General features: G+C 44.2%; 1 protein-coding gene across 1 annotated transcript in view; it reads left to right on the top strand.

Moving 5' to 3' along the window:
- The window catches only part of COL9A1 (collagen type IX alpha 1 chain), a 187,484-nt gene that overhangs the window by 79,231 nt on the left and 80,807 nt on the right, over window positions 1–27,446 (top strand). The window contains exons 8-12 of the mRNA XM_056563580.1: window positions 737–811; window positions 961–996; window positions 1,075–1,137; window positions 25,240–25,293; window positions 26,252–26,287. Of these exons, the coding sequence (XP_056419555.1) occupies window positions 737–811; window positions 961–996; window positions 1,075–1,137; window positions 25,240–25,293; window positions 26,252–26,287 (264 nt within the window). The remainder of the gene's footprint in view (window positions 1–736; window positions 812–960; window positions 997–1,074; window positions 1,138–25,239; window positions 25,294–26,251; window positions 26,288–27,446) is intronic.

Raw genomic sequence — 27,446 nt, 5'->3', positions numbered from 1 at the left:
AGAGGTTTGGGCCAGTCCACATCCAAGGGGAAGGACTTGAAGTCGCCCACCCCCTACCTTCCTGCACATAGAGGGGGAGGCAGAGGAGAGACCTCCACCTCACAATGTTCTCTTTGTAAACCCCCTTACAGCCAAAGTAAAAATAGATGGAAGAAAAAAAAAAAAAAAAAAAAAGAGATGAAAACAAGAAAGAGCACATTCATTCTGCCTGCAGGGGCTGAACCCTGAACACTACAGTCATAGCAGGATGAAAGATTCCTAGAATATACCATAGAACAGTGGTCTCCAACCTGCGGACCTCCAGATGTTGCAAAACTACAACTCCCAGCATGCCCGGACAGCCAACGGCTGTCCGGGCATGCTGGGAGTTGTAGTTTTGCAACATCTGGAGGTCCGCAGGTTGAAGACCACTGCCATAGAATATACCACACTGTATAGATAGATCATATTTAACCCCTCTTCTATGCGTAATCTAGAGTATTTATACCAGATGTTGTATGGAAATAGATAAACCCCATAAAGTATAACAACAGTTGTCAATCACATGAGTGGACTACTAAATGATGTTATATTTTATCCATTAACAGACAGTAACCCATTAGATGCCCGCTTGTAAATAGATTGTCACAGTTAACTAATATATATCAGGGATCGATGTATGTTCATTCTACATGTAGTGGACAGATGTGCAAAGCATTGCATACCCTATACCAAATGTATCCTATTGTTTTATCAGAGAGGACCGCCGGGACCCCCTGGACCAGTAGGTCCCCCTGGACCATCAGGAGTTCCTGGCATAGATGGCATTGATGTAAGCATTACATTTCCAACCTATATTGTGCATGCTATATACTTTAGTAACTATATGTGTGTCTACCATCTGATCTATTGTCACTTATGTGTTAAATGTAGCTGTGATCTGTCAATAGAGCTGAATTGTCTTTGCTTCTTCTATAATAGGGAGACCGGGGTCCAGATGGTCCTCCAGGCCCTCCGGTAAGTTTCTCTGACCCTCTAGAGTTTTGATGTTTATTGTATTTTCTTATTACTAATTGGGATTATTTCTCTTATCAGGGTCCAGATGGGGATTCAGGCAAACCAGGATCTCCCGGGTTACCAGGCGAGCCAGGAGCCGATGTGAGTACACCTACTGTTACATGGTGTTTGTAGAGATGGCGGGGTCTTATAAGGGGGAGGGAGGTCCCTGTAGACATCTCTAGGCTGTGTCTGGATAGAGGGCTTGTTGTCTGCTCATAGACTTGTGTTGGAGAGGATGACGGTGGCTCAGATATCACAGAAGACCATGTGAAAGCTCCATTCACCAGGAAGAGTAGTCACAGTGTTCACGTGCATTTACAACTATACGTACATATGGGCAAAAGTTGATTTTGTCAGATGCAGCAGAGCTGAGTTTGTCATTTGGCACAAACAATGAAGTGTCAAAGCTTTGCTACCCTTTAATCTGCTATTCTGTCTATTCTTAGTTATGTGTAAATACTGTATAGAGTTTGACAAAGTTTTTCCTGGATAAAATGTAACGACTTACTCAGGATTAAATGTTTCTAAAATTCAGAAAATAGCGGGGTGCCAATATCTCAAGAAGCTGTATAAAAAGATTACCTCTAAAAGTATTGTCTATAATAGGTTTTATTGGATTAACTAATATGGCCACCATTGTAGCTCGTACAAACTACTTAAAGGGGTACTCTGGTGAAAAACTTTTTTTTTTTTTTTTTTTTTAAATAAACTGGTGCCAGATTTGTAAATTACTTCTATTAAAAAATCTTAATCCTTTCTGTACTTATTAGCTGCTGAATCCTACAGTGGAAATAATTTTCCGTTTGAAACACAGAGCTGTCTGCTGACATCATGAGCACAGTGCTCTCTACTGACATCTCTGTCCATTTTAGGAACTGTCTAGAGTAAAAGGAAATCCCCATAGCAAACATATGCTGCTCTGGTCAGTTCCTAAAATGGACATAGATGTCAGCAGAGAGCACTGTGATCGTGATGTCAGCAGATTTTTTTTAATAGAAGTAATTTACAAATCTGTTTAACTTTCTGTCACCAGTTGATAAAAAAATAAATAAATAAATAAATAAAAGTTTTTCACCGGAGTACCCCTTTAATAAAAGATCTACTCTAGGAACTGAGGGACATGTACTACATACAGTACCTTTGGAAAAGCTGGGTGACACCTTTATGGCCTAGTAGTAAAGATGGCCAGGCTTTATCATATTGGTGTCCATATTAGTTGTCACACAGCTTTCCAGAAAGCAGAAAGCAAATAGACTGCAAGTAGTATGAGCGCTTTATGCTACGGGCTGTGTGATCATCCATTAGTATAGTGACAGTTGCCTAGTCATGTACATTGTGATATATTAGAAAACCTGTCTTATACGTGGAGTATTAACATATGGTATGGGAATGTTCTCCATATCATAGCAGATGACTATATTTGAGAAGTCACATAGCTTCCTGTTCAGCAATGTCTTTCCTCTGATCAAACTGCACGTTTGTCATATTGTCCTGATAGAGTGAGCTTAGGCAGGATATGTCAGGCCTGCGGCTGATGGTAATTATTACAATTACATGGACGGCATACACAATGCGGATAGTATGTGAAGACGCCACACTTTACAGTCTTGTACTTCATGTTACTCCTGTGATTTTAATTATCAATACATGTCGTAGTACTATAAATAAACCACCTTTATTTACATCTTGTATATTTCTGTAGGCTATAAGAAACATTTCTTATAATGAGTTTATATTGCTTAATATATAGATGTCAAAGTACAGATGTGGCTTACTCTACAAATTAAAGGGGTATTCTCAGGGCTCAAGTCCTGCAAGAACTCATGGGAACGGAGTTCCTGCACTTTTTCCCCAGCAGGAACGCAATTCCCATTTGCAGGAGTCCTGCAGGACCAGCCCTTAAAGGGGTACTCTACCCCTAGACATCTTATCCCCTATCGAAAGTATAGGTGATAAGATATCTGATACCGGGGGGTCCTGCTGCTGGGGACCCCTGCGATCTCGGCTGTGGAACCCCAGACATCCGGTACACGGAGCGAGCTTTGCTCCGTGCCGGATGACTGGTGATGCGGGGAAGAGGCTCGTGACAGTAATGCCCCCTCAATACAATTATATGGAAGGGGGCGAGATGGCCGTCACAACCCCTCCTATAGACTTGCATTGAGGGGCCGTGACATCACGAGCCTCCAGTGCGGCACCCGACGCTAAATGAAAGCTAGGTGCAGCAGGGAGAACGTGAGGGTCCCCAGCGGCGGGACCCCCAGATCAGACATCTTATCCCCTATCCTTTGGATAGGGTATAAGATGTCTAGTACCCCTTTAAGTGGAAATCTTGGGTGAGTTCCCACACTTTTTTTTCCCAGGACTTGACCCCTGGGTATTCTGATAAATACATTTTAACTTAAAACAAGTCCCAGGTAGCGGTACACCATGAAAAACACCCACTTACCTGCTACTGATTTGACAGTGATGGTTCTGTTGTTTTGGGGTTCCGGTTCTCTATATTGCCATGTAGAAAAAAGCCTGCTTAGCCAATAACTGGCTGCGGGGGTGGGGCTTTATGGGTTTGCACCTCCACCCTGGGGACTTTTAAATGTGAAAATATTCTTCAGACTGCCCCTTTAGGATGAAACAGCAGACTTACTTTAATAGTAAATAATACATTATAAGAAACATGAATTTCAGTTTGAAGTAGATATCCAAGAATTGAAAACCAGAGCAGTTTTTTCCCCCAAAAAACAGCCCCACACCAGTCATAAGGCTGTATGTGGTATTACAACTTGAATCTATTCACTTTAATGAAACTTAGCTGCAATACCACACACAACCTGAGGACAGGTAGGGGTGCTGTTAGTGGAAGAAATTAGCCCTGTTTTCACATGTTCAGGTTTTCTATTGCAATTATTGATAACAAAGCAAGGTGCAGATCATAAATGGAGGACACATATAATGGAACGACTGGGACTTCTCATTTAAAATGATTCCTGGCTTTATAGCCAATAATTGCAATTGGAAACTAGACAGTGTGAACATGTCACTTTATTATTTATGTCAGGTTTGGCTAACTATGAATAAGAGTTTGTAAAATACTTTAAATAACTAAGTAAACTCTGACCGTGTGGGATAGTATGAATCCATTTACTGGAATGATGTACAATGCAATTAAAATTCACAGCATGTGAAATACTCTGCAATGCAATGACCCCGGCCTTGTCATTCCTAATAAGTCCCATTTAGTGGCACTTTAGCCTTTTGGGGTTTAGGACATCCTGTTACCTGTTGTGGGTGAGAGTGTTCCCATTCTTTGAAGTTTAATAAAGATTTAACCACTTGGAGAGAATATATTTCTACCATTTTTCTCACTTTAATATATTCAGGATTAGAAATATCCGAAAGGGACAAATTCATGTTAACCCCCTGCTCCTTTCCTCCAAGTTTGCAGTGGCTATTATACGCTGAATTTATGTGGACTTTTCCAGGAATAAAAAAATAAATAAATAAATAAAAATTATTTCAAGAAAGCGTACGGCGTGCTCCCAATATGTGATACTCTGACCTCATGTTTCTAAACCGCCATAGAGAAACCAGTTAGTGTTCAGTAAAGTTATTTTGATACTAAGCATATAATATCAGACTGTCACTAGAACATTGATAGGTATGCACCTTCAGCAAGAAAAACAGTTCTTAGTCCCTAAAGCAGCACTGTCAGGAGCTAAACAGGAAAATAAATAGCCACATAGCTAGATATGGCTTCTCAGAAGAATTCTGGGAATACCTTTTTATCTTTATAGATAAAGTTCGGAGATATAAGCATTTATGTTAATATGTAAATGAGGCTTAAGTGTCCTAGGGGCTTTCCCCAGCAAGGCAACGTTTAGTTCACGGTCAGTCAGCCCATCTCTGCTTATTCGCTGCTTCCCTGCCCACTTGCATACACCTGCCTCCCTTTCATTGACAGCAGGCACAGAGGCACCATATAAGAGGAGATGGACTGGCTAATAACCCTGGGCTTTTACTGTGCTGGGGAATGTCCTCTGGGACCTGTTTAGCTTCAGATAGGTCCACTTAAAAGAGTACCTGCCACCAAACTAAACTTTTAATATATTGTTCCTTATGTAATTTTAAGACACTTTGCTATTTACTTGTTGTTAAATTCTCAACCTTTATTTGTTTTTAATGTGATTGAAAAAATGGCCACTAGGTGGCTCTGTTCTATTCCCTGCGCAAGTCAAACAGTTAGTCTGGTCTCCTCCCGGCCTGGCAGGAGAACAAACTCAAAAAATGTGTGCAGGGCATGGCGAGGCACAGCTCTCACAGGCTTCAGTGACATCGCGCCTGCTGGGGAACGCCCACTGTCTCCTGCCGGGAGCTCACACAATGTGAGATAGGGGAAAGGTATGACCCAGAGCTTTTTAAACCTCGGAAATTTTTTTTAAGGGCAGGAGGGGTGTTGGGAGTAGTTAGGGAATATAATCTGGGTAAATTTTGAAAATATGGTTTGATGACAGGTACTCTTTAAATTATATATATCAAAACCTTTTTATATGTCACAGTGATATATAATATCTTTTGATGGATGGGGGTCTGGGTGCTAAAATGAAAGGGCAGACACACTCAGCTGAGCACTGTGCCTCCTTGATTTTGGTTGCATGTCCTAAGCCTTCCTCAGAGTGCCAACAATGTGATGATGGATTTATAGAAACAAGTCTATATGACTTTTTATGGATCCATATAACAAATGTACAGATCTCAAAGGCTAGAATTCAACTTTTTTTTTTTTTTGGGAAAGATGCCAAGAAAAACGCCAATTCTGCCACATGGTGTTTAGATGTTAGCTGTAAATCAATGAAAAATTGCAAAATTCTTTTTCCACTTGGTGTTTTTCAGTTTGCGTTTTTTTTTAATCCTTATGAAATTTTTTCACTCTTTTTTGGCATTTTTCAGCTCCTTGGCGGTTTTGCAAAATCGCAGCATGTTGAGCCTATGGCGTTTTTTCCCCTGAAATCGTGGCGTTTTTTCTCCTATGGAAGTAAAAAAACGCTAGAGAAAAGCGCCATGTGGGTTTTAACTTTGGCGTTTTTGCAGGCAATTTTTATTCTTTTTTGGACTTTAGCGAACAAAAAAATGATGGAGATACTTTTTTTTTTACAAAAATTTCGTAGGGTACCATTAAAAAAAATTATAAAAAAAGAAGCAGTAGTGATGGAAAAAACTGTATTTAAGGAATTAATTTTTTTATAACAAAATTTTCATTAATTTTTAAACAGGGATCAGTTTATGTGTGCGGGCAGGGCACCAAAAATATAGCCAACAATAATAAAAATGTATGTGTGTGTGTGTTTTTTAACTTTTTTTTCCATGATGGGAGTAGTAGTACCTGTACTAATTGACAGTTCTGTATAATGTATAGATGCAGGCAGCCGCTCTTCTGTGATCCCCTGCACTGACGTATATATACACCTATTCATATTTACCGCAGAGAGCTGTGATTGGCCAGATGGTTCCAGCCAATCACAACTCTCTGTGGGAAATATGAATAGGTGTATATATACTTCAGCCAGGGGACCATAGAAGAGTGTCCGGCCACATCTATACATTATACAGAAGGATCAGAACGGACCCGGGGCGATCTGTCAATTAGTACAGGTACTACTACTCCCATCATAGAACAGTCTGTTCCATGCTGGGAGTAGTTGTACTACCTAAAAAATTTTAAAAAGAGTAAGAAAAGTGAAACACACACACACATACACACTTTCTTAAAAATGTATTAAAAGTAATTTTTCCCATCCCTACTGCATCCTTTTTTACATTTTTTTTTGGTACCCAACACATTTTGAAAAAAACGCCAAAGGGGGCAAAAATTCAATTTCAACTCAAATGCAAAACAAAGAGCACAGTGCTAATCTGAACACTTTTTTTTTTTCTAGTAATCAGTGGAGGTATCAACACCTGGACTAACAGTGATCAAAACATATCGCAATGACATATAGGGGGAGATTTATCAAGAAATGTCTATTTTGGATCAAATTTCCACCTTTTTTTTTTGTCTATACTTTGACTAGCGTACACCTTATTCATCAATAATGCGCAGTGTAATGGTGAATAAGGTGCAGCTCTCCTTTAGCTTGAAAAGTTGTCTAACATACACCTTTTCTAAAAAATAGTCAGACCAACAACCAGAGGCCTGGGTTCTTAACCCGTGGTACACGTAGCCATAGGGGTACGCCATGGATTGAGCGTTGGTATGCGAAAGCGATTGTAAAACTACAATTCTCAGCATGCAGTGACAGAAGGGCATGCTCGGACTTGTAGTTATGCAACAGCTGGAGGCACACTGGTTGCAAAACACAGAGTTTGTTAAATAACTCAGTGTTTTCCAACCGTGTGCCTCCAGCTGTGGCAAAACTAAAACTCCCAGCATGCATGGTCTGTCAGTGCATGCTGCGAGTTATAGTTTTGCAACAGCTGGAGGCACACGGGTTGGGAAACACTGAGTTAGAAAAGAGATAATGTTTCCCAGACAGTGGGCCTCCAGTTGTTGCAAAACTACAACTCCCAGCATGCCCAGACAGCTGAAGGGCATGCTGGGAGATGTAGTTTTGCAACAACTGGAGGAGAACAGATTGGGGACCACTGTGTAATGGTCTCCAAACTGTGGCCCTCCAGATGTTGCAAAACTTCAACTCCAAGCATGCCCAGACTGCCTAGGCATGCTGGGAGTTGCAGTTCGGCAACATCTGCAGGGCCAGATGTTACAGAACTACAACTCCCAGCATGCCTGGACTGTCTGGGCATGCTGAGAGTTCTAGTTTTGCAATATCTGGAAGAGCACAGATTGGAGACCACTGCACAGTGGTCTCCAAACTGTGGCCCTCCAGATGTTGCAAAACTACAACTCCCAGCATGTCCAGACAGCCAAAGGCTGTCTGGGCATGCTGGGAGTTGTAGTTTTGAAACTCCTAGAAGCAGCAGCGAAGATTAGTGATGATCTGCACTGCTGCCTCTGATGCCAACACCGCCGCTGCCCCATTGCCTCCCCCATCCCCAGTTTTATAATTACCTGTTCCCGAGGCCCGGGGTCCGCGCTACTTCTGGCTCCTGCGGCGTCCTGCGCAATGACAAGTGACGTACTCAATGCAACGTCACCGTCAGTGCGCACAGTGACAGTTCAGGACGCCGCCGGAGCCAGAAGTAGCGTGGAACCCGGGAACAGGTAATTATAAAACCGGGGATGGGGGAGGCAATGGGGCAGCGGCGGCGGTGGTGGTTGGACTAGGGAGGACCCCAGGACAGGCAGGGGGAGAGAAGCGGGCGGCAGTGGTCTCTGCCCTCACAAAAGCCGCTGCAGTTCATTGATTTAAAGCCCCTGAATATCGGTATAAGTTATCGGCTATCCGCCTGAAAGGTCACAGATTATCGGTATTGGTATCGGCCCTAAAAAAAACGATATCGGTCGAACCCTAGTCCTGGGGGGCTAGCAGAAGTTTTCCCCCACTGGTAACAGTGGGACTTCTGCCAGTTAACCCGCACGATGCTGCGCATTGCCGGGTTAAATGAATGCCGTCTATAGACGGCGGAATGCGCAAAGGACCTGCGCAATTCGCCGTCTATAGACTGGATTCTGAGGGAAGGGGTTAAATGTTGAATTGCTGAAGGTAGGGGGTGTAGCTTTGTGCACAAACTAGCGACTTTTGACAAAAGTCGCAAATGATAAATATGTGACCACTGCATAGTCAAAAAGAAAAAGTTCTACGGGTAGGCAAAAAGAGTGAAACTGTCTATATCAAAAGGTGCATAAAAGTCTCAAAATATGCTGCTTGTGCCAGAACTGTGCAAAAACATAGACAAAAAAAAATGCTCCAAAAGCAATGATAAATCTCCCCCATAGTTTTTAAAATGATGGGTGTCCTTTAGAAACACTCTGGGGAAAAAACTGTTATACTGGGTTAAAGCAAAGGCACAATTGAATCAAAGAATATTAAAGATAGAGACCCTTTGTTATGCACTGCCTTTTTCCCTTCTGGTCCAGACCACATTCAATCTACTCAAAAGCACAGATTTTGGTCTCCTGCTGGACTGGCAGGAGACCAAATTCAGGAAGTGCTGTCTGGCTGTTACGCCGAGCGCTCCGGGTCCCCGCTCCTCCCCGGAGCGCTCACTTCACTCCCTCCGCTGCAGCGCTCCGGTCACGTCCTCTGACCCGGGGCGCTGCGATCCTGCTGCCAGCCGGGATGCGATTCGCGATGCGGGTAGCGCCCGCTCGCGATGCGCACCCCGGCTCCCCTACCTGACTCGCTCCCCGTCTGTTCTGTCCCGGCGCGCGCGGCCCCGCTCCCTAGGGCGCGCGCGCGCCGGGTCTCTGCGATTTAAAGGGCCACTGCGCCGCTGATTGGCGCAGTGGTTCCAATTAGGGTTTTCACCTGTGCACTTCCCTATATTACCTCACTTCCCTTGCACTCCCTTGCCGGATCTTGTTGCCTTAGTGCCAGTGAAAGCGTTCCTTGTGTGTTCCTTGCCTGTGTTTCCAGACCTTCTGCCGTTGCCCCTGACTACGATCCTTGCTGCCTGCCCCGACCTTCTGCTACGTCCGACCTTGCTTCTGCCTACTCCCTTGTACCGCGCCTATCTTCAGCAGCCAGAGAGGTGAGCCGTTGCTAGTGGATACGACCTGGTCACTACCGCCGCAGCAAGACCATCCCGCTTTGCGGCGGGCTCTGGTGAAAACCAGTAGTGGCTTAGAACCGGTCCACTAGCACGGTCCACGCCAATCCCTCTCTGGCACAGAGGGTCCACTACCTGCCAGCCGGCATCGTGACAGTAGATCCGGCCATGGATCCCGCTGAAGTTCCTCTGCCAGTTGTCGCTGACCTCACCACGGTGGTCGCCCAGCAGTCACAACAGATAGCGCAACAAGGCCAACAGCTGTCTCAACTGACCGTTATGCTACAACAGTTGCTACCACAGCTTCAGCAGTCATCTCCTCCGCCAGCTCCTGCACCTCCTCCGCAGCGAGTGGCCGCTCCTGGGATACGCTTATCCTTGCCGGATAAATTTGATGGGGACTCTAAGTTTTGCCGTGGCTTTCTTTCCCAATGTTCCCTGCATCTGGAGATGATGTCGGACCTGTTTCCCACTGAAAGGTCTAAGGTGGCTTTCGTAGTCAGTCTTCTGTCCGGAAAAGCCCTGTCATGGGCCACACCGCTCTGGGACCGCAATGACCCCGTCACTGCCTCTGTACACTCCTTCTTCTCGGAAATCCGAAGTGTCTTTGAGGAACCTGCCCGAGCCTCTTCTGCTGAGACTGCCCTGTTGAACCTGGTCCAGGGTAATTCTTCCGTTGGCGAGTATGCCGTACAATTCCGTACACTTGCTTCAGAATTGTCCTGGAATAATGAGGCCCTCTGCGCGACCTTCAAAAAAGGCCTATCCAGCAACATTAAAGATGTTCTGGCCGCACGAGAAATTCCTGCTAATCTACATGAACTTATTCACCTAGCCACTCGCATTGACATGCGTTTTTCTGAAAGGCGTCAGGAACTCCGCCAAGATATGGACTCTGTTCGCACGAGGCGTTTCGTCTCCTCGGCTCCTCTCTCCTCTGGTCCCCTGCAATCTGTTCCTGTGCCTCCCGCCGTGGAGGCTATGCAGGTCGACCGGTCTCGCCTGACACCTCAAGAGAGGACACGACGCCGTATGGAGAACCTCTGCCTGTACTGTGCTAGTACCGAACACTTCCTGAGGGATTGTCCTATCCGTCCTCCCCGCCTGGAAAGACGTACGCTGACTCCGCACAAAGGTGAGACAGTCCTTGATGTCTACTCTGCTTCTCCACGTCTTACTGTGCCTGTGCGGATGTCTGCCTCTGCCTTCTCCTTCTCTACAGTGGCCTTCTTGGACTCTGGATCTGCAGGAAATTTTATTTTGGCCTCTCTCGTCAACAGGTTCAACATCCCAGTGACCAGTCTCGCCAGACCCCTCTACATCAATTGTGTAAATAATGAAAGATTGGACTGTACCATACGTTTCCGCACGGAGCCCCTTCTTATGAGCATCGGATCTCATCATGAGAGGATTGAACTTTTGGTCCTCCCCAATTGCACCTCGGAGATTCTCCTTGGACTTCCCTGGCTTCAACTTCATTCCCCAACCCTGGATTGGTCCACTGGGGAGATCAAGAGTTGGGGGTCCTCTTGTTCCAAGAACTGTCTAAAACCGGTTCCCAGTAACCCTTGCCGTAACTCTGTGGTTCCTCCAGTAACCGGTCTCCCTAAGGCCTATATGGACTTCGCGGATGTTTTCTGCAAAAAACAAGCTGAGACTCTACCTCCTCACAGGCCTTATGATTGCCCTATCGATCTCCTCCCGGGTACTACTCCACCCCGGGGCAGAATTTATCCTCTCTCTGCCCCAGAGACTCTTGCCATGTCCGAATACGTCCAGGAGAATCTAAAAAAGGGCTTTATCCGTAAATCCTCCTCTCCTGCCGGAGCCGGATTTTTCTTTGTGTCCAAAAAAGATGGCTCCCTACGTCCTTGCATTGACTACCGCGGTCTTAATAAAATCACGGTTAAGAACCGCTACCCCTTACCCCTCATCTCTGAACTCTTTGATCGCCTCCAAGGTGCCCACATCTTCACTAAATTGGACTTAAGAGGCGCCTATAACCTCATCCGCATCAGAGAGGGGGACGAGTGGAAAACGGCATTTAACACCAGAGATGGACACTTTGAGTATCTGGTCATGCCCTTTGGATTGTGCAATGCCCCTGCCGTCTTCCAAGACTTTGTCAATGAAATTTTTCGTGATCTGTTATACTCCTGTGTTGTGGTATATCTGGACGATATCCTAATTTTTTCTGCCAATCTAGAAGAACACCGCCAGCATGTCCGTATGGTTCTTCAGAGACTTCGTGACAACCAACTCTATGCCAAAATTGAGAAATGTCTGTTTGAATGCCAATCTCTTCCTTTTCTAGGATATTTGGTCTCTGGCCAGGGACTACAGATGGATCCAGACAAACTCTCTGCCGTCTTAAATTGGCCACGCCCCTCCGGACTCCGTGCTATCCAACGCTTTTTGGGGTTCGCCAATTATTACAGGCAATTTATTCCACATTTTTCTACCATTGTGGCTCCTATCGTGGCTTTAACCAAAAAAAATGCTGATCCCAAGTCCTGGCCTCCTCAAGCAGAAGACTCCTTTAAACGACTCAAGTCTGCCTTTTCTTCGGCTCCCGTGCTCTCCAGACCTGACCCTTCCAAACCCTTCCTATTGGAGGTTGATGCCTCCTCAGTAGGAGCTGGAGCTGTTCTTCTACAAAAAAATTCTTCCGGGCATGCTGTCACTTGTGGTTTTTTCTCTAGGACCTTCTCTCCAGCGGAGAGGAACTACTCCATCGGGGATCGAGAGCTTCTAGCCATTAAATTAGCACTTGAGGAATGGAGGCATCTGCTGGAGGGATCAAGATTTCCTGTTATTATCTACACCGACCACAAGAACCTCTCCTACCTCCAGTCGGCCCAACGGCTGAATCCTCGCCAGGCCCGGTGGTCTCTGTTCTTTGCCCGATTTAATTTTGAGATTCACTTTCGTCCTGCCGATAAGAACATTAGGGCCGATGCTCTCTCTCGTTCCTCGGATGCCTCAGAAGTTGATCTCCCTCCGCAACACATCATTCCACCTGACTGCCTGATCTCCACTTCTCCTGCCTCCATCAGGCAGACTCCTCCAGGAAAGACCTTTGTTTCTCCACGCCAACGCCTCGGAATCCTCAAATGGGGTCACTCCTCCCATCTCGCAGGTCATGCGGGCATCAAGAAATCTGTGCAACTCATCTCCCGCTTCTATTGGTGGCCGACTCTGGAGACGGATGTTGGGGACTTTGTGCGAGCCTGCACTATCTGTGCCCGGGATAAGACTCCTCGCCAGAAGCCCGCTGGTTTTCTTCATCCTCTGCCTGTCCCCGAACAGCCTTGGTCTCTGATTGGTATGGATTTTATTACTGATTTACCCCCTTCCCGTGGCAACACCGTTATTTGGGTGGTCGTTGATCGATTCTCCAAAATGGCACATTTCATCCCTCTTCCTGGTCTTCCTTCTGCGCCTCAGTTGGCTAAACAATTTTTTGTACACATTTTTCGTCTTCACGGGTTGCCTACGCAGATTGTCTCGGATAGAGGGGTCCAATTCGTGTCTAAATTCTGGAGAGCTCTCTGTAAACAACTCAAGATTAAATTAAATTTTTCCTCTGCATATCATTCCCAGTCCAATGGACAAGTAGAAAGAATTAACCAGATCCTGGGTGATTATTTGCGACATTTTGTTTCCTCCCGCCAGGATGACTGGGCAGATCTCCTTCCATGGGCCGAATTCTCGTATAACTTCAGGGTCTCTGAATCTTCCTCCAAATCCCCATTTTTCGTGGTGTACGGCCGTCACCCTCTTCCCCCCCTCCCTACCCCCTTGCCCTCTGGTCTGCCCGCTGTGGATGAAATTTCTCGTGACCTTTCCATTATATGGAGAGAGACCCAAAATTCTCTCTTACAGGCTTCTTCACGCATGAAGAGGTTCGCGGATAAGAAAAGAAGAGCTCCCCCCGTTTTTTCCCCTGGAGACAAGGTATGGCTCTCCGCTAAATATGTCCGCTTCCGTGTCCCTAGCTACAAGTTGGGACCACGCTATCTTGGTCCTTTCAAAATTTTGTGTCAAATTAATCCTGTCTCTTATAAACTTCTTCTTCCTCCTTCTCTTCGTATCCCTAATGCCTTTCACGTCTCTCTTCTCAAACCACTCATCCTCAACCGTTTTTCTCCCAAATCTGTTCCTCCCACTCCTGTTTCCGGCTCCTCGGACGTCTTCTCGGTCAAGGAAATTTTGGCTGCCAAAAAGGTCAGAGGGAAAAATTTTTTTTTAGTAGACTGGGAGGGTTGTGGTCCTGAAGAGAGATCCTGGGAACCTGAGGACAACATCCTTGACAAAAGTCTGCTCCTCAGGTTCTCAGGCTCCAAGAAGAGGGGGAGACCCAAGGGGGGGGGTACTGTTACGCCGAGCGCTCCGGGTCCCCGCTCCTCCCCGGAGCGCTCGCTTCACTCCCTCCGCTGCAGCGCTCCGGTCACGTCCTCTGACCCGGGGCGCTGCGATCCTGCTGCCAGCCGGGATGCGATTCGCGATGCGGGTAGCGCCCGCTCGCGATGCGCACCCCGGCTCCCCTACCTGACTCGCTCCCCGTCTGTTCTGTCCCGGCGCGCGCGGCCCCGCTCCCTAGGGCGCGCGCGCGCCGGGTCTCTGCGATTTAAAGGGCCACTGCGCCGCTGATTGGCGCAGTGGTTCCAATTAGGGTTTTCACCTTTGCACTTCCCTATATTACCTCACTTCCCTTGCACTCCCTTGCCGGATCTTGTTGCCTTAGTGCCAGTGAAAGCGTTCCTTGTGTGTTCCTTGCCTGTGTTTCCAGACCTTCTGCCGTTGCCCCTGACTACGATCCTTGCTGCCTGCCCCGACCTTCTGCTACGTCCGACCTTGCTTCTGCCTACTCCCTTGTACCGCGCCTATCTTCAGCAGCCAGAGAGGTGAGCCGTTGCTAGTGGATACGACCTGGTCACTACCGCCGCAGCAAGACCATCCCGCTTTGCGGCGGGCTCTGGTGAAAACCAGTAGTGGCTTAGAACCGGTCCACTAGCACGGTCCACGCCAATCCCTCTCTGGCACAGAGGGTCCACTACCTGCCAGCCGGCATCGTGACACTGGCCATAGGCAGTGAATAGCACTCGCTCTATGCTTGTGTATGAAACAGGCATAGAGCTATTCACTGCCTATGGCCAGACCACACTTCCTGAGTTTGGTCTCCTGCCAGTCCAGCAGGAGACCAAAGTCTGTGCTTTTGAGCAGACGGAATGCAGTCTGGACCATAAGGGAGACCCCTAGTGGCCATGAAAGTGATTTTTTTTTTTTACAGGGGGTAAATTACAAATCTTATTTATTTTACCTGCTGTATCATATGTGTAAAAATAATTGGTGTTATCTTTAGATTCAGGACTTAATGGGGTACTCCCCTGGAAAACAATTTTTTTTTTATCAACTGGTGCCAGAAAGTTAAACAGATTTGTAAATTACTATTAAAAAAATCTTAATTCTTTCAGTACTTATCAGTTGCTGTATGCTCTACTAGAAGTATGCTCCACAGTGCTCTCTGTTGACACCTATGTCCATGTCAGGAACTGTCCAGAGCAGGATAGGTTTGCTCTGGGGATTTGCTCTTACTCTGGATAGTTCCTAAAATAGACAGAGGTGTCAGCAGAGAGCATTGTGGTCAGACAGAAAGGAAATTCAAAAACTCCTGTGGTGCATACAGCAGCTGATAAGTACTGGAAGGGTTAAGTTTTTTAATTAGAAGTAAATTACAAATCTGTTTAATTTTCTGAAACCAGTTGGTTAAAAAAATAATAATAATGTTTTCCAGTGGAGTACCCCTGTAAGGTGCTCCTATATAGTGGATATATATGTTGGGTTAAGCCTATGCTTAATGTATGGCGTCCTCCCGATTCTGTTGCTTGAGAGAAGTCGTGATTGATTTTCACTGCCAACCCTTTTGTAGCTTACCCCTCCCCCTCTCCATTGAGAACACGTGAACGTTTGGCTCTGTACAAGTATGTGGAGGTCAGGAGAGATAACTGTTGGCTGAAAAAAGACAGGTATTATAAATATAGGGGGACCTTTAGATCATCTTGCTGTCATTTGCACTCAGGGCAGTATCTGGTGTTGGGTTGGGTGACCAGACTATTGATTTATAATGAATTATGAAGAAGGCCTGCTGAGGAAACTCTGCTATAAGTTATAAAACATATTCAAATAGTTTTCTGGTTACTGTATATGTAAATCCCTTATATAAATTTAAACTTATGTAAGTCTTATTTGAAGCCACATTGATGTAAATCAGCAACTGTATATTGGGTTACAATACTAACTAACACAAGCTAGAGGGCACTGCTGTGGAGAAAGACCAATAATGTCAGAATGTACTATGGAGGCTAGCGTGGAGGCTAGCGTCACTATAGCAATGCGGAGTCCTGATGCCTGTGGGTCCGGAGGTGATGGGAACCAAGAAACCCGAAGTCACTCAATAGCATACATAGAGAGACAAAAAGGTACCCGCACTCACCGCAAGGGAACAGCAGACCGACTTCTATGGCATCTTGGACAGATCCGACTTCAGGCTGACAGCAGGGCGCTCAGAGTGGAGGCGACTACTGGCAAAGTTTCACGCAGATCGCACTTCTTCCAGCCTCGTGCGCGTAACTTTGCTGGCAGTCGTCTCCACTCTGTGCGCCCTGCTGTCAGCCTGAAGTCGGATCTGTCCGAGATGCCATAGAAGTCGGTACCTTTTTGTCTTTCTATGTATGTATATTGGGTTCTTCTGTGTCTTCAATTTTAGTTTAAGGTGGCCTTTAGTTACGAATCAGCCCAATTCTGTGTACTGGAAAAGTAGGATGAAGTAAAAATGCAGAAAATAGGTAAAAATAAACAGCTGTTTGCTTTAGAATCTGGGTGTACGTATTTATCGGCATATAACATGCATTTTTTAGGCTAAAATGTTTAGCCTAAAGTCTATCTGCGTGTTATATGCCGATAAGCCGCTGCAGTTCAATGATTTAAAGCGGGTGCTTTAAATCAATGAACTGCAGCGGCTTTTGCAGGTGCAGAGACCTGCCGTCGCTGCCGGCTTCTCTGCCCCTGCCTGTCCTGGGGTCCAGAGACTGCCGGCGCCGCTGCCCCGTTGCCTCGCCCATCCCCGATTGTATAATTACCTGTTGCCGGGGTCGGGTCTGCGCTGCTTCAGGCCTCCGGTGTGGCGTCCCCTGCGTCGTTGCTATGCGCTGCGCAATAACGAGTGACGTCACGTTGAAGACGTCACTCGTCATTGCGTCTTGCAGCGGATAGCAACGATGCAGGGGATGCCACACCGGAGGCCAGAAGCAGCACGGACCCCGGCAACAGGTAATTGTACAACCGGGGATGGGGGAGGCAATGGGTGCCCCTGCCCCTTCTCTCCTCCTGGCTATCAGCGCCTCTGCTCCATTGCTGGCGCTGCTTCTCTCCCTCTGGCTATCGGCGCCAGCAATGGGGCAGCAGCGCCGATAGCCAGGGGGAGAGAAGGGGCGGTGGTGCCGATAGCCAGGGGGAGAGAAGCGGCAGCAGGGCTCTAGACCCCAGGAAAGGCAGGGGGAGAGAAGCAGGCAGTGACGGCCTCTCTCTCTCTACCTTTCCTGGGGGCTTCTGCGGGGTCAGAAACAGTGTATCGGGGTATACACATGCACACACATGCACCCTCATTTTACCAAGGATATTTGGGTAAAAAAACTTTTTTTGGGTAAAATGAGGGTGTGTGTTATAGGCCAGTGCGTGGTATACCCCGATAAATACGGTAACTTAAGATAAATCAGTAAGATTACAGGCAGTTCGACAGAAAACAGACAATACATTGTAGGGGCACAAAGTACCTTATGATACACTCAGCTCTGCCACTTTGCATTCTTTCATGTTTTAACAGCTGCAGATACTAAGTAAAACCACATGGTGCCAGCAATGGCTAAATCTACTAAAGATATACGCTAGTAAAGTAAACTAACAGGATGCAGGGAATTCTACACTGGGATATTCTTAAATCTGATGCTCAAATAAATATGTTTGTAAAGGCCTGAGGATGCCGATCCCACTAGGGGTGCATGCACAACACGTTTTTGCTATACAGTTCCCATATCAGGTTTTTAAAAAATAAACTTATTTAATCAGGTTGCATCCGTTTTTAAGAAAATAAAAAACATATACTGTTCTAGTACAGTTTGACAACTGGACAATAAAACGTGTTAGACTATGGTTTTGGGTACGGGTAAAAAACCAGACAAAACCGTATAAGACGCAAAATGGACTAAACCGGATGATGCGTATGACATACGGTTTGCAATGTTAAGTTAATGCATACGGTATTCTATATGGTTCCATACAGTTTTTAACTAGAAACTGTATACGGGAACTGTATAGCAAAAACGTGGTGTGCATGCACCCTAATACAGAAAATATCTCAGGGTGGGGTAGCATCCACATATCCGTAATATAGCCTTGTGTTTTTGTCTTTATTATAGATGCAAGTCCTAGTCTATCCATAGGTCTAGAGACCCTAACTGAAAGCATCATACTGATCTATAATGCTTTCAGTTTAGGCCATCAGACCTGCGGGTGGGCTGGGACCTATGTCCATAGTAAGGACGGAAACACACATTGGTATTACAGATGTTTGAATGCAGCCATAGCAATAGATATTTAGTGTTACTCTTAAGGCATTGTACTAAGTAGCTTTATTTTGCGCACTCTAATACGATTCTGATAAGAATGTGGTTGGTTATTTGGAAAGTAACTGACATGGTGCTGAAAACGAGTGCAGTAAAATACTATATTTCTTTCTCTTAGAATTGGAAATTAGAAGAATGATGTTCAAGTAGGTTTAGAGATTACCTAGCTGTAGAAATATTGCACACAGATAGATGCTTAAAGATGCTAGAGATGTCAAGAGATGTAGATGCTGTAGATGACGCAGTCATTGTTGTATACTAGTGTATATCCTCTCTTGATTCCTCTATGCACATGCAATGCCTTTGTCATCCATTAGATGGCACTCAGGTAGTGCGCTTCCCTATCCGTTCTTGTTTGGTTTCTTGTAGTTTTGTATGTTGTAACTGGTCTTTCGAGACTCTTGCCGTTACTCATCTAGATTATATATATTTCAGTTTTTAGACAACGGCAATATTTGTTATTTTTTTAGCCGAGTCGAGTGAGTTATTTTTAAAGTGTGCCTGATGACCTTGGGTTCGTGTAGAAAATTCACACAAAAAGTTATATATGTGTCTGACATTTGAGCTAATTTTGGTTGTATTTTTCTTGGCATGTTCACTGCTGTTACTGTACACTTGTCTTGACATATTCTATTTGTTCAGTATTATTGTTGGATATTAACATTTCCTGCATCATTGATGCAAAACTGGGCGGCTGGCTTATGACAATCCAGTTTTTACCTGCAGTCCTTGAGGGGAGTTTATCTAGCTGTTTTACAGCTGTTGCCCATAGCAACCAATCACAGCTCAGCTTTCACTTCTCTTCAGGGCCGGACTGGGCCCAAAAATAGGCCCAGGCATTTTAGAATAAGCAGCTTATTTTTTGGTGGGGGGCTGACTACTGGGACCCTGACCAATCACCTCATTTCAAGTGGCTCTACAGCTATTGCAAAGCTACAATTCCTATCATTTCTGGAGAGCCTCAAGCATTATGGGAGTTGGTGCATAGTAGTTCCTTGGTGCACGGTAGTTCCTTCCTGTTCTGCCACCACCTGGTGGTGGCAGAACAGGAACTAGCTACCGTGCACCATGACTAACAATGTGTCAATAAAAATACATTGATGCTATCCTCAATCTGACGTCTGATCCATAGTGGTGGCACCGGAGCAGGGCAATTTTTTCCTATATTTATTACAGCAGTGATGGGACAGTCAGGAGAATACACAATTATATCAGTGACCTGAGTGATGTCTTTTATGTTGGTCCAGACACCAGGATTTCTTCCAGCTACATCTTTTCTGCTGAGTCTGATGCCTGGACATCATAGGTTCATCACTTTGTCAGCAGATCCTCATCCTCTATATGAAGACATTAATCATTATAACACTGCCAAACACTGTGCCCCCTAAATATAATCCTGACACACATTGTACCCGTAATACTAATACTGCCACACACTGTTTCTTCTCAATTCGGCTGAACCCTACCCCTGCACTGTCCTCCTCCAGATCCCTCTGTCCTTCTCCATTCTCCTCCTCCAGGCTAGTGTAGACTGCGAGTATTTGAAATGCAAATTTTTACCGCGAATATCAACACTTCACGATTTTGCGAATATTTAGAATATAGCGCTATATTTTCATAATGACGAATATTAGTTTTTTTTCTTCACAGTATACATCACAACAATGATGTGTACTATGTAAAAAAGTGATAGTTAGTGTTAGGGTAGGTTCGTTTAGCAGATAGGTTGTAGTGTAGGGTATAGTGTTAGTTGAAAAGATATAATCACGCATGCACACTATATGAATTTCATTGCGATTTTCGCATGAAAAAAAGTGAATGAACATACCGAATATGCGAACATAGGACGTATATTCATCCTTATATTTGCAAAATATCGTGAATTGGAATATGGCCCATGCCGCTCATCACTACTCCAGACCTCTCTGTCCTCCTCCATCCTCCTCCTCTGTCCTCCTCCATTTACCTCCTCCAGACCCCTCTGTCCTCCTCCATCCTCCTCCTCCAGACCCCTCTGTCCTCCTCCATCTTCCTCCTGACCCCCCTGTCCTCCTCCACCCTCCTCCTCCAGACCCCTCTGCCTTCCTCTGTCCTCCTTTTCCAGACCCCTCTGTCCTCCTCCTCTAGACCCCTGTATTCCTCCATCCTCCTCCTCTAGACCCCTGTATTCCTCCATCCTCCTCCTCCAGACCCCTCTGTCCTCCTCCATCTTCCTCCTGACCCCCCTGTCCTCCTCCACCCTCCTCCTCCAGACCCCTCTGCCTTCCTCTGTCCTCCTTTTCCAGACCCCTCTGTCCTCCTCCTCTAGACCCCTGTATTCCTCCATCCTCCTCCTCTAGACCCCTGTATTCCTCCATCCTCCTCCTCCAGACCCCTGTCCTCCTCTATTCTCCTCCTCCAGACCCCTCTGTCCTCCTCCTCTAGACCCCTGCATTCCTCCATCCTCCTCCTCTAGACCCCTGTATTCCTCCATCCTCCTCCTCCAGACCACTGTTCTCCTCCATTCTCCTCCTCTAGACCCCTCTGTCCTCCTTCATCCTCCTCCAGACCCCTCTGTCCTTCTCCTCTGTCCCCCCTCCAGAAACCTCTGTCCTCCTTAATCCCCCTTCTTCAGATCCCTCTGTCCTCCTCCTCTAGACCCCTCTGTCCTCCTCCCCCATCCTCCTCCAGATCCTCTGTCCACCTCCATCCTCCTCCTCTAGACCCTCTGTCCTCCTCCCTCCTCCTTCTCCTGAACCCTCTGTCCTTCTCCATCCTCCTTCTCTAGACCCTCTTCTCTAGACTTCTCTGTCCTCCTCCATCCTTCAGACCCCTTTGTCCTCCTCCATCCTCCAAACCCTTCTGTCCTACTGCATTCTCCTCCTCCAGATCCCTCTGTCCTCCTCCATCCTCCTCCTTAAGATCCCTCTTTCCTTCTCCTCCAGACCCCTCTGTCTTCCTCCATCTTCCTCCTTTCTCCTCCGTCTTCCTCTTCCAGACCCCTCTGTTCTCCTTTGTCTTCCTTCTCCAGACCACTCTGTCCTCCTTCCTCCTTCTCCCTCCTTTGTCCTTTTCCATCCTCCTCCTTCAGACCCCGCTATCAACCACTGCCCTCCTTTTCCAGACCCTCTGTCCTCCTCCGTCCTCTTTCTCCAGAACCCTCTGTCCTTCTTCATCCTCCTCCAGACCCCTCTGACCCTTCTTTTCCCTGCACTTCCAGACTCTCTTGCTCTCCTTTCCTTCTCCTTCTCCCCCCCAACCCCTAATTATTTTTCCTGGTTCCTCTGTTACACCCCCCCACTCAAATGACCGCAAGACTCCTCTGCCTCCTCCCCAAACCCCTAACTAAGTCCTCTCCAGGCTTCTCTGTCCCCCTCCCCCAGACCACTAAGTATAATATATGTGTAAATAATTGGTGTATGTATGATAGATGTGTGTAAGTATGATAGATGTGTGTATGAAATACACATCTATAATACATACATCCATACATCTATAGTTCATGTATCTATCATGCATACACACATCTATCATCCTTATATTATGTATACACAGATCATTTGTACATACATCTTTCAGACACACACACACAACATTCATACATACACACATCATTCATACATACATACATACATATATACATAATCCATACATACACACATCATACATTTTTCAGAAACACATCATACATACATAATACATACAGACATATATCTATCTATCATACACACATAATTCATACATACATAATACATACACACATCATACATACATTTTACACACACACTCACACACACACACACATCATACATACAGCCAGTAGACTAGCAGTTTCAATTGGATTATGCAAGCTGACATTTTATGAAAAGGCTACAGATCGTCTTTAATTTTCTAAGTGCTGTGCAGCCATGTTTTTGTGTTTAGTAATATCTTAAGTTTTCCTTATTTGTTCTCCAACATTCATAACTACTCATGGCTGTCAGTGCAGTTGTTGTCATTTGGTTTCACAGACTCCTAAATGTTAATTTTCCTAGTTATGGTCAGGTATAGCAGCTTGTCATTTCCTCCTGGCAAAATAAAACTGGATACTAACCTTGTATGTGCTGAAATTATACTAATGAGTTTTCATTGTCACATGACTGCTGCATGTGAGATGTCCCCTAGCTTTGTGTACCTTATCGGCTTTCTGGTGATTTCCGGGGACAGAGGAGTTCTATAGCAGCCAGGGGCCGTGTGAAGCCCCCAGGCCTTCCATGGGTATCTGAGTACCCAGCAGTTCTGCATAGGCAGAATGCACTGCGTTTTAGTAGTAGTACACTGTATTATACCATGATCTGCTTACTGCTGGCAAAGTCCCTTTGTGGGACTAGTAAAAAGTAACATAATAAAAATAAAGATACAATGTAAATAAAAGAAAATGTCATAAAATAATCCCCCCACCCACCAAAAATGTAAAATGTATTTTACCTTTATAGCCCCTTTTTGTGCATAAAACATAAAAAATACACATATATGATACAACCATGTCCGCAACAATGCGAACAATAAAATTATTTAATTTTTTGACCCGCACATTGAATGCTGTAAACAAAAAGAAACAAACACACAAATGCCATTAATGCTGTATTTTGTTAATACATAAAACATAAAAAAACAAGCGCGCGATAGCTTAGTCAGGCAAAAAATATAAAGGCTGTTTTGTAATATGTTTATATTGTAGTAAAAAACTAAATATATGCATTGGGTATGGCTGTAACCATACTGATCCACAGAATACAGCTTAAGGGCTCTTTCACACGAGCCGATTTCTTTGCACGTTTCCTGCTGCGTATTTTAAAGGGGGCGGGCTCTCTGCGGCTGTCTGCAGAAGATTTTCCGCAGGAAAATCCACCGAAGCCCCTTTGAAGTCAATAGAGTCTGTGGCGGATTTTCCGCAGCGGAATTCCACAGCGGAAGATCTACTTAGGACAGCCGGGAAGAGCCCGCCCCCTTTTAAATACACAGCTGGAAACCCGCAAATAAATGCTCTTGTGTGAATGTGCCCTAAAGGTAGAGTCACACGTGCCATATTTTGCTGCATATTTTCATATCCATTGAGGTCAATAAGTAGCATCATACGCAGCTGATTTTGCTACCCATTGCATTCAATAGGCTGAGAAATACGCAGCAAAATACGGCATGTGGGACCCTACCCATAAAAAGGTACTCGGTCCCTAGACATCTTTCCTTTGGAACCTTAGGGGATAAGATGTCTGATCGCTGGGGTCTGGCCGCTTGGAACCCCCAGTGATCTCTGTGCAGTCACCCGGAGTTCTCAACATTGTGTTGTTGGGGGGGGGGGGGGGGGGGGGGCAATTTATCACCCATGCACCTGATGTATTTTAAAACTTTGCACCATTTTTTTATTTTGTCATGTCTATCTATGTTAAAATGAATGGCAGAACATTGTATTAGTTCAGAGTATTGTCTTTTACAACTTTAATGCAACTGATTACAAAAAACTTAAAACAGAAGGAAATGTCAACTAAACTGCATCAAATAGGGCAAGAAAGCAAGAGTGTGAACAGTTAAGAGAGCCTTGAGGTGTCATCCTCCATCTTATGTTCCAGACACCGTTGACTCGACTGTATAGCATTTCTCTCCTGGTGTGAATAGAGAACTGCTCATAGAAAGTCCAAACATAGTCCAAAATATATTTATAGTTAAAAAAAAAAAAGATACAAATTCTATGCATTAGTAACATTTTAGCATTTTAAATGGGCAAAAACATTTTTTGCCACTAAAATTATTTTCAAATTTTGGAAATTGTGAGTAAAAAAGATAAAATTGCGTGAAACATTATGTCTCTTGTCTTTATTACAGCGTGATTACAGTGTAGTTACATCAGATGGCCATGTGTTCAAAGGCTTTTGTTATAATGTAAGAATAGTGCTATAAATTACATGTAGCATCTCCATGATGACAAATTACTGAATACTATTTGTATTACATTCTCTATAGATTAGAATCACTTGACGGCCGTTAAAACACATTTTTTTGTATTGGAAAAAACACCCCATCATCTGTGAAATGTCAGAATTGTGAATACAATTAGTGCTGGTAATATTATGGGCATTTTTTAAGAATGTTTTGAAATCCAGCAGGCTTTTTTCAGTCTTTATATTTCATAGCATTAGGCTAGGATTTTACACTATATCGATGTATTATATTAAGGCTGAAGAATAGATTGTTAAGACAAGTATGTATCTTATACAAAGTATTCGAGGAATCATAATGAACTTTAATATTTACTTATGTCTAAACATTGACGAGTATTCAAAACTTTTGAGATATTTTCAATGTATCACTTTCTATAGTTAAAATTATGATTAAAATTATTTTATTTGCACCATAAAAGAAGTATGGGAAATCGAAATGTGTCAGTGTCTCCCATGGTTTTGGCTTTGACTCTTCAAGTTTAGCAATCTGAAAAATAAGCATCATATAGCATTTATGTATTATCATATCTATATGTTTAAAAGGAATCTGTCAGCTATATTTGCTGGAAAGAGCTGAATACACTGTTGGATAGCTGTTAGGCTATAAAAGAAAACTGTACCTCTCCTCAAGGTGATGTTGGGTGCCAGACTTTAAAAATAGCTGTTTTATTCTTCAACCAAGTGCTCAAGTGTCACAGGCCGGCACACCTCCTTGCTTGCCCACACCTCCTAGCCCTTCCTTTTTTGTCATACATGGCTCTGTACACATCGGTCGGGAGGGGGGGGGGGGGAGGCGGTGGTGCCTGCGAGGAAAGGTGCACTACCTAATATTTATTTTAAATATGAAGTATAACTTAGACTTAAATTGTTTTTTTTTTTTTTGTCTATTATCACAGGGACTGACTGGACCTGAGGGAATCCCTGGGCCTTCTGGACCAAGAGGTCAAAAGGTTAGTCTTTTGAAAATGTAGCCATTAGTGTTGCTCACGAATATTCGCAATTCGAATATTATTCGCGAATATCGCATATTCGCGAATTCGCGAATTTCGCGAATATAGCGCTATATATTCGTAATTACGAATATTCTTTTTTTTTTATTTTTTTTTTTTCACAGTACACATCACAGTGATCATCCCTCTCTGCTTCCAGCTTGTGTGGTGTAAAGAAGGCTCTAATACTACTGTGTGAGACTGGCGTGCGAAAATTCGCATATGCTAATTTTCGCATATGCTAATTTTCGCACATGCGAAAATTAGCATATACGAATTTTCGCATACACGAATTTTCGCATATGCGAAAATACAAGGAGAATATAACGAATATGCGAATATTCGCGAATATATGCCGAATATTCGCCCATATATTCGCGAATATTCGCGAATTCGAATATGGCCTATGCCGCTCAACACTAGTAGCCATATTTAAGAAATAGAGAATGAGGAAATCATACATGTTAGTGTCTATTCACACGGTGGAATTTCTGCCTCAAATTAAAGCCCATAAACTTCTATGAGATTCCGCATTCCCATTCACACTGCTGAATTTTTTTGTGGCCATTTTCTGGCTGTTTATGGATGAAAATGGAGCAGTAAATAAAATACAGCCATATTTTTTTCTGTGTGCTTGTGCGGGTGTGTGTATATGTCTAGTTTAAGTTAAAACTGTCTAAGACCTAGGCGGTTTTTATTTATCTCCACCAAACAACCTACCCCCGTGTTTGGTGATAGATTTTCTTTCCGGTTTTACCTCTGCTGGTAAAGTAAAACATTTTGGTGATAGCATTGTATTTGATTAATGCCGCCTTCAGCAAAGGTCAGCAACTGATCCTCCTACTTCAATATACTTATTGTGAAAATTGTGAAATAATATGTACTCTAACTACGTATATTTTCTTTTTTTTTTTTTCAGGGTGAGCCTGGACTGCCAGGTTCTCGTGGTTTGTCGGTAAGAAAAAAATAAGAGTCAGACAAATGGATTTTCATCTCAATTTGTGAAAACACTTAACATACCTGAATAACAACTATTACCCAGTGGTTAAAGGCCAGGAATTATTGAATTTTCTTAGGGCAAAATTCACATTGCAAGCCAGTTAACACACTTAAAGGGAAACTAACAGGCTGTTCAACCGCACTAAACCCAACATACTGAGTTATAATACGGGTGAAAAGCATTAAAATGAGGGATTTTTTTTTACATGAATTCATGAAGTATCGCCAGAGTTATAGGTCTTTATTCTTCTAGTTCTAGTTCTTCTAGTTTTCTAGAGCGTGCTCTGCTCTGAGCAAAGTGCAGGACAGCAGGGCGCAGGCACGGTCAGGCTCATATGTCCTAGCGATGTGAGAGTGAAAACTTTTGAATATTCATTATGGGGGCTGGAAACATTGAGGAGGTAGGGGAGCGTGGCAAGTCGGCTCCCTGCCTCCCAGCCATCATTCTGCAGAACTGCACAATAGAACTAGAAAGATAAAGATGTTTACCTCTGGCAAGACTACACCAATTCATGTCAGTAACCCCTCATTTTAATGCTGTTCACCCACAGTATAACCCAATATTTTGAGTTTAGTGCAGGTGAACAGCCTGTTAGCCTTACTTTAAAATTTTCTGCAGTTTGTTTCTCACCCACTTTGCTTCTACTGTATTCAGCTATGGATTTTCTGTCCACATATCCAGATGTAAAATCTGCAGCAAATATGCTATGTGGAAATGGCCTTTCCAGTCCAGGAGTATTTCAATTAGCAGTAAATTATGATATTTAAAACTTCCCTAGGCCATTTTCATGCACCATTTTTGGCCAGTACATTTATCTGTTTAAAATAAGCTGATGTTTTAGGAAAAACAGCAATAGTAGAAATTATTGGATGAAAATACTGAAAATAGTCCATTTTGCTAAAAAATTAATGCCGTGTCACTTAATTTTACAGCAGTAAGAATTGTGGATGTTAAATGAATGTGTGCAGTAACGGACAGTTAAACAAAAAAAAAAATACTGTGTGTGAACATAACTTAACACAAGGGACTTATTGTAATGAAACAATTTTTAAAATTTAAATTTATTTCTGGTGGAAGAAATTACATTCACAATTGATCTCATATAATAAGGTGT

The sequence above is a fragment of the Hyla sarda genome, chromosome 3 (assembly GCF_029499605.1).
Source record: "Hyla sarda isolate aHylSar1 chromosome 3, aHylSar1.hap1, whole genome shotgun sequence".
Lineage (NCBI taxonomy): Eukaryota > Metazoa > Chordata > Amphibia > Anura > Hylidae > Hyla > Hyla sarda.
This window is presented reverse-complemented; position numbering and strand designations above follow the sequence as displayed.